Raw genomic sequence first — 18,380 nt, 5'->3', positions numbered from 1 at the left:
TTTGGTGTCTTTGTATTCCATATATGTGATACCAGCTGGTATTTGTCTTTTTCTGACTGACTTCAGGTTATTTTCAACAGTCTATTTGAGAAAAACTACTTACAAATTTCCTGAATCCTTTAAATGTACCATCCCAGGAATATTCATATTAGATAGAATTCTACAAGCAACTGCAGCATTAGTCATGATTCCTAATGCCCTGATTAGCTTTACAAAGAAAGTAAGCACTCAATTAACAGAAAATATAAAATACTAAAGCCTACTGTTTTATTTTTAGAAAGAAACAAAAATGAATGTGTATTGTCACATAAGTAAAATTGAATACGTGGATTATATTGATGGCTTTTAATTCAACATTAACTTATTGAATGTGAAACTGGAGTTGATCATCCATAACTGACTCAGTATATGACAACAGAGTGTTCCATGTTCAAAACTGAGCAGCTCACGAAGTCCAGCAAGATGGGAACGTAAAATGTGTATGAAATGATTGTCAAAATCAGTATATTTCACTGGTTGTCAAATATGAGAATAAAGAAGATCAATCTTGTTTTGAAAATTGTGCTAAGATTATACTAAGAATAAGACTATGCTGGGGTAAAGGGAGAATTTGCCACTGACCTCTGAGTTTTACTTGGACCAGTTGAATTATAAAATTGACCTTTGACAAAAGTGGTAGGAGGAAAAACTAAATTTAAACTTCATTCTGGAGCATAAACAGACATGGGAAATCTGAGGAAGGACTTGCAAAATGGAATAGGACAGAGGTCTGGGACTTCAAGGAAATTGGAGGGTAACTCATAGGATGTGAGTGTAACTCACACGGCAAAGAACTGATGCTTTGTAGTAAGATTTTGCCTTGCCATATAGATGCTTTTCATATAGATATTTCTGATAATAATCCTAACCCTGCAATTAACATTTATCTAGGTAGTTAAGGGAGTGGTAAAGTTTCTTGCGAGTGTACATGGCCTTGATTGATTTCTACTAAAAATAGTTCTTATATCAAATAAACTCTTGGGAAAGCCTGTTCTAAACATTGAGGAGCAAGACCTGCCATTCAACTACTAAAGGAAAGTTGTACATTCACAATTAAGTTGATAGGAATAGCAATAATTACAAAATAACTACTCCTTACTAATAACATATCATGTGCCAGATACTATAGTAAGCATATAACCTCATTTGTTCTATAAATGACATGTTATATATATTATATTAACCATTTTATAATTGAATAAATTGAGGTTTAAAGAGTTTAGTAACTTACCCAAATTAGGGGGAGAAAACACTACTTAAAAGGTAGAAGCAGAATAAGATTTAAATCTAGTGTAAACACAAGAGTCACGCTTTTAAAGCTTAACTACACTGCTCAAAATGATTTTTCCCATTTTGAAAAATCAAAATATGGCAAATATTGTTAAGTAATATTAGAGATCTACATGGAAAAACTAATTTTCTCAAGATTTATTGCCACAGAGGGGCTCTCAAGTTTTTTTCCTTTCAGTGTTTGCTATTAAGTTCATTATAGTTAACTTCTAAGAAAGTGTTTCCTTTCCTGCTGAGTGCACGTTTTCCATTCTATCTTTTTAGTTTAATTTCCCCAAGACATATATAATACAATTAGTTTTGAGAGTTTAGAGGCCTGGCTCAGGCAAAGGCCACACACTTCTGAGAACCATGTTATTTTGTGAGGTTACTGCATAAAATAGGCATACTACTTAGAATTAGGCTCATTTTGGGTAGACATTTAAAATAGCAATATATTCATTGGAAATAATTTCTTTGTGCATCATTCGCTGAGCTGGGAGCAATGCAGATAGGAGTTAAATTCTTAGCTATTTCTCATGAAATCCAGGATGACTTCTTATTTTATATTATCAACATATAAAATAACTACTTGGAGTCTATTGTACTTTTACATACCACATTCCAAAATGAGTTGAGTTTTCACAAATGAGTAAGCATATCTATGGTCTTTACTGCTGGGAAGCTGAAAATAGAAAGAAAAAAGGGTTAGGAGGGAGGAAAATTTCTGTCTGTGAAAAAAACGTCTATGAAAAAGAAAACACTGGATTTGCCATTGCTCATGAAAGCTTCTCACTGAGATCATACAACATCCCTATTTTTGAGACTGTCTTTCCAGGAACACCCTGGGGAATAGCACCTTGCCTTTTTTTTTTTTTTTTTTTTTTTTTTTTAAATTCCAGTAGCTTTTGAAGTTCTTAACTGGGCACCTTGATAATAGTGTTCTGAATTTATATTAACTTTCAAGTGTAAGTCCTTTACAAATGGTATGGAATGCTCACTCACCAAAGACTATGCAATCACTAGAGCTGCTGGAGATTTAAATAGGCAGGAGGCAGCTTGAATTGACCTGGGAGGCCAAGCATCTGATCTCATTTCTACTGAAAAATGTCCTAGGAGTACTGATGACCTTAAGAGGTCAAGGATTTTAGCTTTACATTCCTTTTCAAAGGTTACCTATGATTTTTTAGGGCCCTCCTGAGGCAATGGTCTCTGTTCAGTCAAGCCAAGGATTTCATTAATTGAATCACTGACACTACTCCTCACCTGGGACAGTATCATAGTATCCTATCAGAGTTTAGACCCTCTTTCTCTTTGAAATTTGACCCAGTCAGAGCACAAGGAAATGTTGCTTCAGGCAGAATTTGTAAAACATTGGTATTGTATTCCTTACTACAATCCCTTACCAAGTGCTACATTTTATTTTTACTTTGAAGATAACTTCTTTAATTTCTCTATAAATATGATGTGAAATTTTGAATGTGAAAGAAATAATTCTATCAAATGTCCATGTTTTCTATTTATAAATAAAATTTAATTCCCCTGAAAAGTTCAGATTATACATAGGAAAGAGAATTGTGCTTAGCCTTTAATTTAAACTTGATCTATTGAAATTTCAATATTATTTTCTCTCAATTTTAATTATACTTCATATAGAGATATTCAGAATTCTTTTCCTAGGTACAAAGAATCTTAGAAAAATGTATTTCTGAATTTATTGTGATAGGATTTTCTTTTACAATTTTTTAAATCAAGGGAAAATACCTAAAAGATGAAGTTTTTGATCATTGGTAAATTTTTATTTTTCAGCTCTGATGATGCCTTCAGTAAAGTAAATTTAAATTACAGGACAGAAAATGGGCTGTCTCTACTTCATTTATGTTGCATTTGTGGAGGTGAGTGCTTTAAACTCAATATTTTATAAACTAGTTATATGTATATGTAGTCAGTGATTTGAACTGTTTAACAGTCTACAAGAGAATTCTATTCATGCTCAATTTTCTCTTGTGCTTTGCCCCTAGAACTCTGATAACCTTCAGCTGAAGCTGTAACTACTAGCTGATATTCCAATTGATTTAGCTCTGAATTTAAGTCTCATTGTGCTTCTAACCTGAACCAAGTCACTTAGTTGGCTTGAAAATCAAAACACATTTTTCAGTATTGAGTATGCCAGTAGGGATTAGGTTAAATTCAGAAGCACTTAACGCATTCCCCAAAATATCATCAAGCAATTGCTTCACAATCTGCAGTAAGATACACAGAAGGTAATAAATGCCAAAGATAAAAATCTCAAAGTAAAGACTGATCAAAGTAAGATTGAGAGTTTAATTTGGCTCTTATTTTGTTCATTAATGTATCCCCAGCACCTAAGATCATCCCTGGCATATAGTAAATCTTCAATCGTTTATTGAATTAATGAATGGTTAATCTTCATTTTGTGTATACAAAGTAGTATTCATTGAAATCAGCTTTTAAAATAGAATACTGTTGTCTAAATATCAACTCTAACCATATCCTGTAAACATTCCTCCCAAATGAACTAAGCTAACTTTATTTAACAGATCTTCCTCCTAAATTGAAGCATACCTTCTTTTTTTTTTTTAAAGATTTATTTATTTATACATACAAGAACAGGGATACAGGCCAGACATGGGGGTTGGGTGCCATGAGAGTATTCACCAGAGACAGAGTGGTGAATAGCACAGGCAAATCTACTGACTTACACTGTTGAGGGGAGTTAGTGGGTGAGACAGAAGAGGTCTGCTGTGCCATGTGGGTTGCTCGCTGGCCAGGCATCGAACTCGTGCTGCAGTGGCTGCGGATAGCTTCATAGGTTGCCTCTTAACTAACCCCTTGCAACAACAGGTGCCCGAAACATGCCTTCTTAACCTGAATCATATGTTCCATATTCCTTGATCTAAATAAATTCTTCTGCTAATGATGTTCTTCTCAGGAGTCCTCTACAAATAGATTTTTATGAAAGCTTTTTCACTAACAGTTGACTGAGAAGAATATTTTTGTGTTTGGAAAACATCTGATGATTAGAGCAATAAATTAAGAAAGGACAACAAATGTATTAGACTACACAGCATTGATATAAAGTTCTGAAAATGTAAAAGAAATGTTCAGTAGTAAGACCGTCAATTATTAGAAAATTTAACAAATGACCTGTCAAAAAGAAGTTTGACATTGTCATACATCAGTGTGACATTTAACAGTGAGTCAAAGAGATATTTTAAAGCCATCTATCTTATCTCCATAACAATAACCTTTTTTCACTTTTCTTTTCAAGGCAACAAGTCACACATTCGAACCCTTATGTTAAAAGGGCTCCGCCCATCTCGACTCACAAGAAATGGATTTACTGCGTTGCACGTGGCAGTTTACAAGGTACATTTTTGTCACAATGTACAACAATGTATTAGAACCAAGGATGATATATCTTTAGGCTTCTTCCTCTTTTTTCCCCTATGAATTGGAAATCATAGAAAACATTCAGCATTACTAGAATGTTGTATTAGTGCATCAACTTCTTTCTCTTTATTAGGCAGGTATCATCCATATACCAGGTGCATAATCTTTTTAATGAACTATCATTTAATTCTCTTAAGGCTCCCTGTAGTGCCAGGATGGGCACAGAACAGGTTATCTATGATCCTGCAGATGGGTAAAGGAGAGTCTTGGAGCCCTCCGTGGCTTTCTCAGGCTTTTATTGAGCTTTACATGTAGTGCAGTACCAGGCACATGGCAGTCAGGGGTTGGGGGTGGAGCAGGAGGCTGACAGGCCTCCAAGCCACGTTCAAGTTTTCACTCTGGGCTTCTCTCTCTCTCCTAGCTTTCTTTCTCCCCTTCTCTTTCCTACTTCTTTCCTGCCTCTGCTTCTCTTGGGGACTATCTCAATACTCCTCCCATGGCCCACAGAAGTAAACAACACAACAATGTAACAACTGCAGGTGCCCCATCAGGCAGGGCAATGCTAAAGGTGGGAGGGCAGAAAAGCCCGAAAACCATTTACCCTACACCCCCATGAGTGAATACTATTATTATTATCAAGGTTACATGGTTAGCCAGTGATTGACTGGACATAAGATCTAGCAGTCCAGTTCCCTTAGGAGAGCTCCTTAAAAGGAGACCCAGCTGCCTATGGCAGAAGATGAATTTGCATTTGAAAATGTGAGGACATTGAGTTGCATTCTTTATCTCTGTGTTTTCCTTGATAATAAGGAAAAGAAATCTCTGGAGTTCCCTGGAGTTCTGTTGTTTTACTTCTCCAATCTTTGCTTCCATTGTTTGTTTCCATACTTCAGTCCTGGTTCCAGCCTAATCTCACTAACTGATAATAAAGTAAATATAAGTGATTGGAAAAACTGGGATACACAGGATTGGGGATAAATCCCAAACTTAAAGGTCAGTGTTGAGAGTATCATAAATATAAATTTATATGATATATAAATTAAATATGTAAATTACTCATCCTCTAATCACAAGTTTCTACTTAATCTGTATTTATGACCTAAAGATCACACTGGATTTTACATATTTACTTCTTTAATCATTAAAATAACTTATTGAGGTGAATATTGGGGTTTATTTTACAGAAGAGGAAACTAAAGATTAGATCTCTAGTAAATATTAGAATAAATTTGATTAAAATCAAATACAATTGGCTCATACTGCCAGGCTGTCACTGTGGTACTGCATATTTTGTTCTTTGCATTTTAATGTGCATCTGTGATAGATTTTATTTTAGCTTTGTATGTACAGATGTGTGTGTTGGGGGGGAATGTTTGCTCACATCCAGATCACTTTGCACAGCATCCCTCCCAGATAGTTAGCACTGTGGGGGAGGAGCACCATATTTTCCCATGATTCAGATTTACATATTTCTGTATTCATGGTGCAAATGCTTATTCTTTTTCATGCTCAGTCATTGCCTAGTCAATTCTTCTGATTTCTTCTGGGAGAAAGTTTCAGTTAAGTGCTAAATTGTCTTTAATACCTACTGTTATCCTGTGAAACTTGCAGGGAAGCAGAGTTTAGCATGTAGGAAACAGTGTCTGATGCTGGTTTTTCTACAGAATGGTAAGAAGTGAGAGTAGAAGAGCCCTCAGGAATAGGAAACTGGTGAATAGTCAAAGCAATGTGAGAAACTATGAAGAGATATTCTTTCTATATGTTTTCATTTCCCCAAGTCTTATCATGACACAGCCCTACCAATGGACTCTAAAGATTTAGTGCTACAGTCTTTAGAGAATATATTTTTCCTATCTCTGTTAGTATCAAAACAATGGATAAACAGAACAAAATTTCCATTCTTTCAGTTTCCTTTGCCCTATCTCTTTTGTTTTCTTATATTTTACAGACTCTATGGACTATAACATTTATTGTAGTAAGTTTAAATACATTAAGGATTATAGGACACAAAGTGGGCAGAATTTCTTGGAATACCATAATAAAATGCATGATTACTCTACTGACTCCTTAACAAAGGCAAAAAAAAATTGAATTTACCATTCTACTTTAAACACAAAGTTTAAACAATATATGAAGCAGCTATTCAAATTATCATTGCATTAAATTAGTTCTAATTATCCCTTCCCTGAACAACTACAGTATTTACTTAACTTTAAATTCCAGTTTCTGCTCCCCATGTTTGAGTGTAGTATTATTTTAAACAAAAAAATTACCAGAATATATTCAAAAGTCCTATGTATAGCTTATCCATATGTTCTAATTATTTGTTTTGTTCTATCTTTATACAATTTCTTATTTATTTATTTATTTATACATACATACATACATACAAGCACTGTGTACAGGCAGAAGCGCGGGAGGGTGAGAGAATTCACCAGAGGAGACAGAGCAGGGAACAGAGCAGGCAGATTGATGAAATACACTGCTGAGAGGAGCAGCGGGCGGCAGGAGAGGTCTGCACGCCATTTGGGACCCTCGCCTGGTGGCCGGGGATCGAACTGGCGCTGCAGAGGCTGCGGGCAGCTTCGCAGCCCAGCGCTCAACCGCTGTGCCACCAAAAAGACCCCTATCTCTATACACTTTCTTCTTTTGTGTGTGTGAACCATTTGAAAGTAAATTGAAGACAACATCAAGGCCTATTGCCACTAAATAGTTTTCCTTTCCTAAGATAAAGGAAATTAACTTATCTCAAGACAATTATCAAAATCAGAGAATTTAAAATGTATATATTACTTTTATTTTAATCTATAGTCCAAATTCAAATATGCTTAGTTGTCTCAGTAATTTATAACTTTATATTTTTCTAATTTAGGATTCAATCCAGTTCAGACATTTTTCTTTGTCCTTATAAACTTTAATCTGAAGAAGTTACTCTCAATATTTAGATGCATAGGGAACAGTTATTTGGTCTTAACACTCACAAAATGAATAATGCAATTTTCACATCTTTTTATTAGCCACATCAGCAGCTATTTCAGTTAGACACCCTGGCATGCTCAGCCTGCCTTAGGATTATTTTTTTAACCAACAGAAGCATCTCAGTTGTCATTAGTTAAAATGGAGAAGACAGCCAATTTTATAATGCCTTGTGGATGGTTCTCACTCATCATTTTCCTTTTTTAATTGTTTGATTTTATAAGGGTGAGATTTATTGAGGTGTGATATTTATTAAGAGTATAATTTGAGGGGGCTTTTAAAATGTATGTCATCATAAAACATTATCCCAATCATGATGTAGGACTTTTCTATCATACACAAAAGTTCCCTTACAAACTTTTGCAGTCAGTAATTTCCTCCATCCCACCTTTACCTTTGAATATCACTGATAACTTTTTCTATCACAATAATTTTCTCTTTTCTAGACTATTATATGCATATATTCCATTAGGTGTGTTTTCTTTCATATAATGTTTCCCCTATTTATCATAATGCTATTGAAAACAAACTGTTGTTATGTGTTTAATAATTTATTGTTATTGTGGAATTATATTCCATTAAATACAATTTGTTTAACCATTCATTTGTTGATGGATGCATAGGTTGCTTCCAGATATTGACTATTATAAATAATGTTGCTATTAACATTCATATACAAATCTTTGTTTGAACATGTTTTTATTTCTCTTGGGTAATACCTAGGAGTGGAATTGATGGGGCATATCATAACTACATATTTAACTTTATAAGAGACTGCCAAACTTTTTTTTTTTAAGATTTTTTATTTATTTATTTATTTATTTATTTATTTATTTATACAAGCACTGGGTACAGTCAGAAGTGCGGGAGGGTGAGAGAATTCACCAGAGCCAGAGCGGGGAGCAGAGCAGGCAGAAGGACCCAAGAACACTGCTGAGGGGAGCAGCGGGCGGCAGGAGAGATCTGCGCACCATGTGGGACCCTCTTCTAGTGGCTGGGGAGCAGCTGGGGATGGAACCAGCACTGCAGAGGCTGTGGGCAGCTTCGCAACCCAGCGCTCAACCGCTGCGCCACCGGGGAGGCCCGAGACTGCCAAACTCTTTACCAAAATGGCTAAATCATTTTACATTTCTATCATGATGTATCAGAATTCTAGTTTTTTCATATTCTTTTCCAATATTTGTTATGGTATAGTATTACTGAGGCAAGAAATAGATCTAAATTGTTTATTATCAGATTCTTTGAGCTCTCAGAACAATTCCTGGTAGGCATTCACCAATAAATATGTGTTACATGAATAAATGAATGAGGTTAAAATTCTGTGATATCTAGGAAGAAGTACTTTAAGGTACAAAGAATCATGTTAGCATTCAATATAATATTGTCCTACCTTAGTCATTAGAATTAAGAAATTGTCAGATATCTCTTCAATAGATGTCTAAGTGACTTTATAGAAAGAAAATATAAAACAGGTTGCAAATACATGGAGTTAGGAAAATGGAGGCAGTGGATATTAATTTCACCTTCAAAAGGTGAGAGATTGAGCATTATCTTGAGGGGTGAGTGGCAGAATCACAGGAAGTTCTCTACAAAGTACCTTTCAGTCTTTTTAAAGTCTTATCCATAAGAAAATTCACTCTGTGTAAACGTCTTTTTAATTTAAAAATAAATAAAATGTAAGTAAAGATATTAAGGAAAATGTAACATAAAACTTATCTTTTCAAAGTTTGTGCTTGCATTTCCCCAAACTGCCAATTCTGATTAGTCCCTCCCTATTAAATCATTACTATACTATTGAGTAAGAAGACAAGTATATTCAAAAGCCAATTGGAAGGGCCTCCTTGGTGGTGCAGCGGTTGAGCGCTGGGTTGCGAGGCTGCGCACAGCCTGTGCAGCGCCGGTTCGATCCCCGGCTGCCGGGCGAGGGTCCCACATGGCGCGCAGACCTCTCCTGCTGCCCACTGCTCCCCTCAGCAGTGTACTTCGGTTCATCTGCCTACTCTGCTGCCTGCTCTGGCTCTGGTGAATTCTCTCACCCTTCCACACTTCTGACTGTACCCAGTGCTTGTATCAATCAATAAATAAATCTTTAAAAAAAAAAAAAAAAGCCAGTTGGAAGTAGCCCACAGGAAGAAAGTTATTACAGGAAACTAGAAAATAGGAAAAGAAGGATCAGTAGAAGCAATGAGAAAAAATTAGGTCAAAAGCAGATTTGGAGGTAATACCCTGGAAACTACAGCTACTCAGTCTAAGAGATCGCTCCTTCTCTTTTTTTCTTTCTTTTCTCAAAATTTCAAACAAAATGCAAGTATTTCCATCACAGTGAAACCTTTAATAATTGATAACTTTTGTGAAGATAAATTCAGAATTATTTCAACAGGAGACGTGTAGGTATGAACTTTTGTGAGCAGTTATTTTTATGCTGATTAATGGAACCCTTTATTGGAGATGTCTATGACATATGAGACAGCTCTCATTCATTAAATTTTAATGCCTGGAACTGAATACATTTCATACTGTGGTCCCGCATAGCTCTTTGTCCTAGAAGAAACCTTAATATTCTTTAAAGACTACAAAACCATTTTTATTACTTTTTTGTTATCAACAGATGGTATCAATTATTAACGCTGAGTAAATTGGGTTAATGAAGAAAAACTACTCATATAAACATGTTTTATATATATGCATATATATCTATATAGATATATAGATCTAGATATATATATCTTCACCCTTCCATGCCCCCATCCCAACACACACAGAAGCTCAGTCTTCTTTCCAAAGCAAAGTCAGCTCTGTCTTGCATCTTGATGTGACAATACAGGGAACGTTAGACAATTACAGGAGGGTAGGATATTATAGAAAAACAGATTAGATCAACTCTGAAATTTTATAGATGAGAAAATTTAGGTATTTTATTGAGGTTAAACATCTATAGGGACAGGATAGACTCAGTCATAAGGTGAATATTCTCACAGAGTTACCGATCTTGGGGGTGAATCATTTAATATAGATAAAATTACACTTACGTTTATAAACATTTACCCATTATGTTATTGGATCCTCATTATACCTTTGTAAGACAGATATAGCAAATACTTGATCTTTTTTTTTTTCCTTTATAGGAGCAGGGCACATGGTCAGTTCTTACATACAAAAGGCAAATAATTGAGAGCAGAGCATAGCTGAGGGTGGAGGGTGACATGATGTGTCAAGAAAAACATAAGATTCAAATTCTAATCCCAGTTCAATTTCAATTTTAGTGGGAACGTTTTATATCGGGCCTGTCAGTTGAGTTCTTGAAAAGTAGATTGTGAGAGGGATTTCAGAATACAGGAGATTTATGTGGAAGCGACACCTATGAAAGGACAAGAAAGAAAGAAGGACAGGTCAGGAGGAGCTGTCAGACCACAATACAGACTTCCTGAAATCTCTAACAGATCAATGGGCACTCAAGAGCAAAATGAAAAGGGTATTAGAGAGAGTCACATTTAGTGGAATGGTTAAGTCCTTTCACCGCCAACTTTCTGTTTATATTTTATGTGAATATCCTTTTTAGTAGGCATGCACTGTATTGCTGATTTTATTTATTTTTATTGAAGTAATTTGGTTTGTGATTCAGAAGTATAGGATCACATCTCTTCAGATGTATTGCTCACTTTCAAAATTATTCTATTAGGACACAATATTCTTATAGAGCGGGGGAGAACTTGTCAATTAAATACAACAAAATACATAACACAAAGTATATCCTCTCAAGATTTTCTTTGAGATTGGAACCAAGCCAAAACCAGCTAAGGCACTATGGATAGTCAGAAATGAATTGGGGATTTTGGAGTTAGATCTGAGTTTGCATCTAACTTCAACACTTACATACTCCTTAAGGTTCATGAAGTACTTTGAATTCTTTGAGCCTGACATCAGCTATAAAATAGGAATGATTTTTTTCTCATAGATAAGTTGTGAAATGTGAAGAAGTTATGTAGATAAAACGTTTTACTTGATGTATAACTAATAGTAAGCAATTTATAAGTAGCAATGATTGTTTTGCTATATTCTTTTTAGCATATTTTAATAGGATAAAAGATCTTTTATAATATTCAGTAAATATTATAATAGGTCAAACATGAGAAATATAGCTGAAGTGTGGAATGGTAATTTAGTACTTACAACTTTTGCCTCACCATTTGCCTATTCTGAAGGAATATTTCCTCTTAAATTCCTTAAATTTTGACTAAATTGGGAGAAAATACAATGACAACTGAGCAAAGGATGGATGTGTGTTTACTAGAATCTGCCTGATAGATAAATATTTCATACACTCCATGATTTACATGTAATTTATTTTAATTTACCAAAGTAAGGTGCTTGTCATAGGTAGATATTTATTAATACTTGTTGAATTAAAGGGTATCCATCTTTCTACTGATTTTGAGTTCTTTATGAAATTAATAAACTACTTATTAGTTTTATATGTTATGAGCATCTCTTTATTTTGTATAATATTGTGTTTTTAACTTTCACATTTGCTCAAAATCTTATTTCCCCTCTATTTAAAATAATAATTTTATTTTTAAAAATACCCCTCTATTTCCCTGAATTTTAATGCTTTGTTATCTGTAGGGGAAAATGCTTGAGGTGATATATTTCCTACCTATTTCAAAGCCAATTCACTATTTTAACCCTCACCATTCAAATTTGTAAGTTATTGGTGAGAGAAAATTCTTTAAACAAGAAATTCTTAGCTCTGTCACCCATTAACTACTGAACTAGTAGACATTTCCTAACCCTCAGTACTGGTTCAGAGATTTTTCTGTGTTTTACTCCTTTGTTTTAGTGGGTAACTAGTGAAGCAGAGGAAGTGAAGTTGTAGGGAGGAGGTAATAAGAAATGTGGGGAGGAGTTAGAGGAGTCATTATCTTATTTACAGATTTCCATTTAGAATTATACTAAGTCCCAGATTTCTGTGCCCAATGTTGATGAGTTTTATTGAGTGTTCTCGTGCTGGCTGCCTTTTTAGTGCCATAATATATAATATATATGTATATATATATATATATATATTATACATGTAATATATATGTAATCACATCAGTTGAATTGTGAATTCCTTTTATAGAACCAAGAAAATGAGTACAAAAAGGTTATGTAACTTGGCCCAGTCACCCAGTCATAAGTAAAGATGGAATTCTTGCTAGAAAAGGTAACTCCCATGTCCACAGTCTTATCCCTGCATTGTAAGTAGCTCAAACTTGACAAGTGAAAAAAACAAAACAATTTAATTCTACCTCAGAATCTACTTAATCCTGATTATTGCTGATGTTACTATCATGTGTTTATACTGTTATCTTTTGCATTTGGAAATAATCCAAATGCTAAATACCAAGACTTACAAGACCCAAGATCAAACAACCTTGTTCTTATCTTAAACATCACTTCTCCCTTCTTTTTTTCTTTAACTCAATACTGACCTTCAAATATATAACTTTCTGTCTTACAACTTTTGCTATAGTTATTCTTTGCCCTCATAATTGTGGGTTGGGGAGAGAATAGGAGAGGTATAGAAAAATAAAATATATATGGAAATAACATGAGAGAATAAATATGCCATCATAAGAAGGGATAGTGTTAGAAAATACTACATTCAATATTTAGTAAGTGTGGTGAACTCAGTTGTGATTTATGCAAGATAGCTTGACAATACTAAGAATATGGTACCAGAGCTCTCAGCAGTAAGAGATCGTTTTTGGTGTTTATCATTTATCTCAAAGGTCACCAGCACAATGTAGTTTCCCATGACTGCTCAATTTAAAGTAGCCTCATAGTCACCTTGTCACTTGCCTATTTTATCTCTTAGCTTTTGAGCTTTATGATATTACTATATTATATATATATATATATATATATACTGTGTATAATAATTAAAACATAATTATTTTCTTGTTCTTCTCTCATACATACAGTAAAATGTGAGCTCCATGAAAGCAGGAATTGTAACTGCCTAACTGCAGTGCCCCCATTTTTCAGAGCAATGTTTTACAGTCATATATTCTCAATAAATATTTGTAGAGTGTATGAAAAGTTTATTGAAAACATGAGTGACATAATAAATACTGTGTATAAGAAAATTTATCGGTGCCTGTGGAGAATGAACTGCGATGAGAAAGGCTTAGTTAAGAAGATTGATTAGGAGACTTTATAAAATGGAAGGTGATGGAAATGAGGAGAAGAAATGTCAGAAGTAACTGAGTTAAAACTAGCAGAATTTTGAAGCTGATTTGAAAGAATCTAGGTCATTTGGAATAATAAATTGCTTTTAATATAAATAAGGATTGCTAGGAGATGACAAATAATACTGAGAAAATTATGAATGATATTTACCTCAGTAATTTTTAATTTAAGATGCCAATGGTTAGCAAAATATATGGGGCTTGGATTGGACAAAGAATACAGGAAAAAAGATGAAGTTATCAGAACTTACAAGGATTATGAAAATTAGCATGGAGAATGATAAAGTAGCTTAGAGCTAAACTTCCAAATCACTTTCTTTTTGGAGACAGTTAAAAACAAAGAGGAGGCAAGTGGAAAAAAACAGAAATGTGAGTTTTAGAAGAGCAGAAAAGACAGGGATTTCAAGGGGAGATGTTTTTCACTGTAAGGAAGATGACTGACATTAGATTTGGTAGAATGGTTGAGATCCTTAGGATTCAGGTGAAAGAAACAGTCATGGTGATACCTCTTGATAAAATGAGGCAATGAAAAAGGAACACTAAATATTCCTTAATATAGTATGAGAAAAAGCAAGTTTTGATGTTTAAAGAGTATGGTTAACTTAGTGAGATTTATGCAAGATTTGAGTGTATAGAAATTACTAAGGAAACAAAATCAGAGCTGTCAGCACTGAGTGTCAATAATTTTTTTTTCTAGAAGCTTGGAAAATGAAGGCAAAGATAGAGATAAAATTATCTTAGTTTCAGCGGAAAAAATGGTGGTTTTTTTTTTAGAATGGATAAAGTTTGAAGTTTATAGACTGAGCAGAAGGAGCCAATGGAACAGTAAAACAGAAATCTTTATTTAACTTTCTTCCTAGAGCAGGTAGATGGAGTTGAAGTTTTGGAAACTATGTTTGCTATTTGAGGTGTTTTACCAAAGTTTTTTCAATTTTTTATAAGTTTTAGACTTTCATTATATAGAGAGCATTAATTGTTTTTGAATGTTTTTCATAACCAAAGTATTTGAAATTTTATGTATATGCATAAATATAATGGCCTATTCTGAAAACTCCTGGCTCTTATCACATTGGATGTGTTTGAGATATCAATATGTCAAATATTATAGAAGTTATATTTTGAATTCTTACTTTGAGGGAGAGCATTAAACATGAACATCTTTGCATTCCCTTCCAAATCTGGAGCTTTGTGAAAATGTGAACTTCCACATGATTTTTTTTTTTTTTTGAGTGTTCTGACTTATAAAATGAAGCTTATAATCATAAGTGTTCATAGTGTTTTTTTTGAGAAGTATTTGATATTTTTATCAGCAGCTATTTTTGAAATTATACCATGTGTTAGGTTTATATCAGTTCATGCGTATGAATGATTAAATAATAAAACTTTCAATTAATGTTAATTGCTACTAATATTCTAAGGAAGTTCCATGTTTCTGAATAGAAATACAATGTAAATAATAGAATGAAGAAAAAAGGATCATTTTGGTCATTAAGTAAATCATTCTAACTTAAGGCTTAAATAATATGTCAAACATTTTCACTGTTTAAATGAGTCAAGTTGGGCCTCCCCGGTGGCGCAGCGGTTGAGCGCTGGGTTGCGAAGCTAACCGGCCTCTGCAGCGCCGGTTCGATCCCCGGCTGCTCCCCGGCCACAGGAGGAGGGTCCCACATGGCGCGCAGACCTCTCCTGCCGCCCGCTGCTCCCCTCAGCAGTGTACTTCAGTCCTTCTGCCTGCTCTGCTCCCCGCTCTGGCTCTGGTGAATTCTCTCACCCTCCTGCGCTTCTGACTGTACCCAGTGCATGTATAAACAAAAAAAAAAAAAAAAAAAAAAAAAAAATAAATGAGTCAAGTTAAGAAAGACACTACTGATTAATAATGATAGGGCCCATGACACTGTGTCATTAATTATGTACCAGCTTCATGACACAAATGTATTAGAGAAGAAGCAATTACTGAACTACCATGAAGTAGGAGTCCACTGTAGTCAGTTCAATACTACAGTTGCTGGAGAAATTCTGTTTATTGGAGTGACCTACATGTAAGATTTAGTTGAGTTAGCAAGAGCTTCACCATAGGTAAATGTCCTTTCTGCGTTCCATGGTCAAATAGTAGAGAATTGATTGTAACTGAATGCCCCTGTCATTTGTCCCTACATTTCAACCATTTGAGATCTTCTCTCTGCTCTCTCATGTGCTCTTCTGCCAGAAATCACACTTGAGTCTTCTGTGAGCACCTAAACTGGCTGACAGTCAGAGAATCAATACATCCTGTTGCACATCGTTCAAATCTGCTGTTAGTAGAAAAGTCACGCTAAAGATGTGTTTCCTTACAGGATAGTGCTGAATTGATCACTTCCCTACTTCACAGTGGAGCTGACATACAGCAGGTTGGGTATGGTGGCCTCACTGCCCTGCATATTGCTGCAATAGCTGGTCACCTGGAGGTAAGTTATAGGTTGACCACCTGTGAAAATAAATCACCTTCTTTCAATTCTTATTCTCAACTGTTTTCAAATGCTGGGGTTTTTTTTTGTTTTGTTTTTTTGTTTTTTTTTGTTTTTTGTATTTTGAAATTTGGGCCATTTATTTTTTAGCTAATGAATGCAATCATTTCTGTGGGGGATCAATTTAACTTACATAAATGTGCTTTTGATAGTAAATTTAATGTATTTTGTAGCAGTAATATCAAAAATCTGTTAATATAAAAATGGCTAAATACATCAACTATGTAGCCATGATTGAGAGCATAAATTTTTGAACTAGACAGCTTTGTTTCTAGCAATGCAGTGTTTACCTTGGGCAAACTACTGTATATTGTCAGTCTCTATTTTCTTCATTTATAAAATAAAAATATTAAGAGGCCTGTTATCATGATTAAATCAGATGATTATTTAACCTGCTTTGTGAATTGCTACATATAAGGATATAATGAAATATTCATTGATTCACACATGTATTGTATGATTTATTAAGCAACTATTGTACACAGATAATTGTTCTGGTTGCTGAGGTAACAGTAACGAGAAAATCAGGTGAAATCTCCATTTTCTTGGAGTTGAGTTGTAAAGAATGAGACAGACAATAAAGTAAATATTATATGATACCAGGTAGGTGTGAGTTCTGGAAAATATAATAAAGTGGAATAAAATGAAAACAAAGTGAAGAAGTAGGTACTGTCTTGATAAGCTTTGTAGTAAAGCATATGAAGTAATATTTGAACAGAGATCTGAATAAAATTAAGCCAACAAAGGGGGTACAAGAACATTTCAGGATTAAGGAATAGTATGTACAAAGGCCCTGAGACAGAAAAGTGCTGAGTGTATTTGAAGGATATGAGTGAGTTGAAGTTATTAGTATGGTATAAGTTGAAGGTAGAGTAATGGAAATTATCAAAAACAAAATCATGAAGTGTTTTATAGACTATACAAGTTGTTGTCTTTTATGTTAAAATATTAATTTCACTTCTTACTATGCAAAATATGTTCATTTATATTATTTAATTTCTTTACAAACACTCAAGAAATGTTTTTTATTATCACTGCAATTTGACAGATATAAAATCAAGGTTCTTCTACAATAATTTTATTTACAAATTACAAAGCCTGAGAAAAAAGATTTCTGTTTTCAATTCTGATTCTTTTACTTAAAACTCTCAGGATTTTCAGAGCTATCAAGTCATATCTTTATAATAAATATCAATAGTTATCTTTCTCCCTTTCATTCAGTTGCAAATTGAGTTGTACTTTCTTCAAACACACACACACATCAACTGTGAACAAATAGGTCTGCATATACGATCATACTTAAGACCTATAAAATAGCTGTAATTAATCTCAACTGTGTCTCTTTAAAGGGCTCTTACATTCAATAAAAATGAATACTTTGCTCATCGGGAGCAAAGTAGTTTCTTTCATGTTGATTCTTTCACCCTTATTACATTATCTTATTTCCCATAAAATAAATATTTTTGGTATTATTTATTCTAAGTATAGGTAAATTTGTTTACTTATGAGAAGAGAGAAAATCCCATTAGAATCATTTAAATATAAATGTTTTCCAGAAAAAAAAATAGAGGCCAATGATAAAATAAATGAAAGGCAAATATTAAGAAGTCTAGGTGGAAGAACTGATGATGTGGACATTAGTTCCAGTGAAACATATTCGACTTCTTAATGTTAGAAAAGTGACAGAATATGTTTTGTAAAACAAAATTCTTTTTGTCTAGTGCTGAGTTGATTATACTTGTGAGTGATAGAATTACAACAGGGTCAAAACATAAGGTTGTTAAGAGCTTGGTCTCTTCATCTCAGTTTCAAATAATAGTTTTCTTACTTTATAATCACAGCATAGAAGGAAATATATCAATTTGACTAGTCTCAGAGCAAAATTTACCAAAATGATTCCAAATAGGTCTTTACTATTGTATTGCAATTCATGGGTTCTCTTGTTAGC

At 34.0% G+C, this 18,380-nt stretch overlaps 1 protein-coding gene across 1 annotated transcript in view; it reads left to right on the top strand.

Moving 5' to 3' along the window:
* The window catches only part of TNNI3K (TNNI3 interacting kinase), a 263,002-nt gene that overhangs the window by 15,468 nt on the left and 229,154 nt on the right, over positions 1 to 18,380 (top strand). Inside the window, exons 3-5 of the mRNA XM_037498573.1 lie at positions 3,118 to 3,203; positions 4,601 to 4,698; positions 16,262 to 16,372. Of these exons, the coding sequence (XP_037354470.1) occupies positions 3,118 to 3,203; positions 4,601 to 4,698; positions 16,262 to 16,372 (295 nt within the window). The remainder of the gene's footprint in view (positions 1 to 3,117; positions 3,204 to 4,600; positions 4,699 to 16,261; positions 16,373 to 18,380) is intronic.

The sequence above is a fragment of the Talpa occidentalis genome, unplaced genomic scaffold (genome assembly GCF_014898055.3).
Source record: "Talpa occidentalis isolate TD23 unplaced genomic scaffold, MPIMG_talOcc4v2.1 talOcc4.9, whole genome shotgun sequence".
Classification (NCBI taxonomy): Eukaryota; Metazoa; Chordata; class Mammalia; order Eulipotyphla; family Talpidae; genus Talpa; species Talpa occidentalis.
Note: the sequence above shows the minus strand (reverse complement) of the source record. Positions and strands in the feature narration are given on the sequence as shown.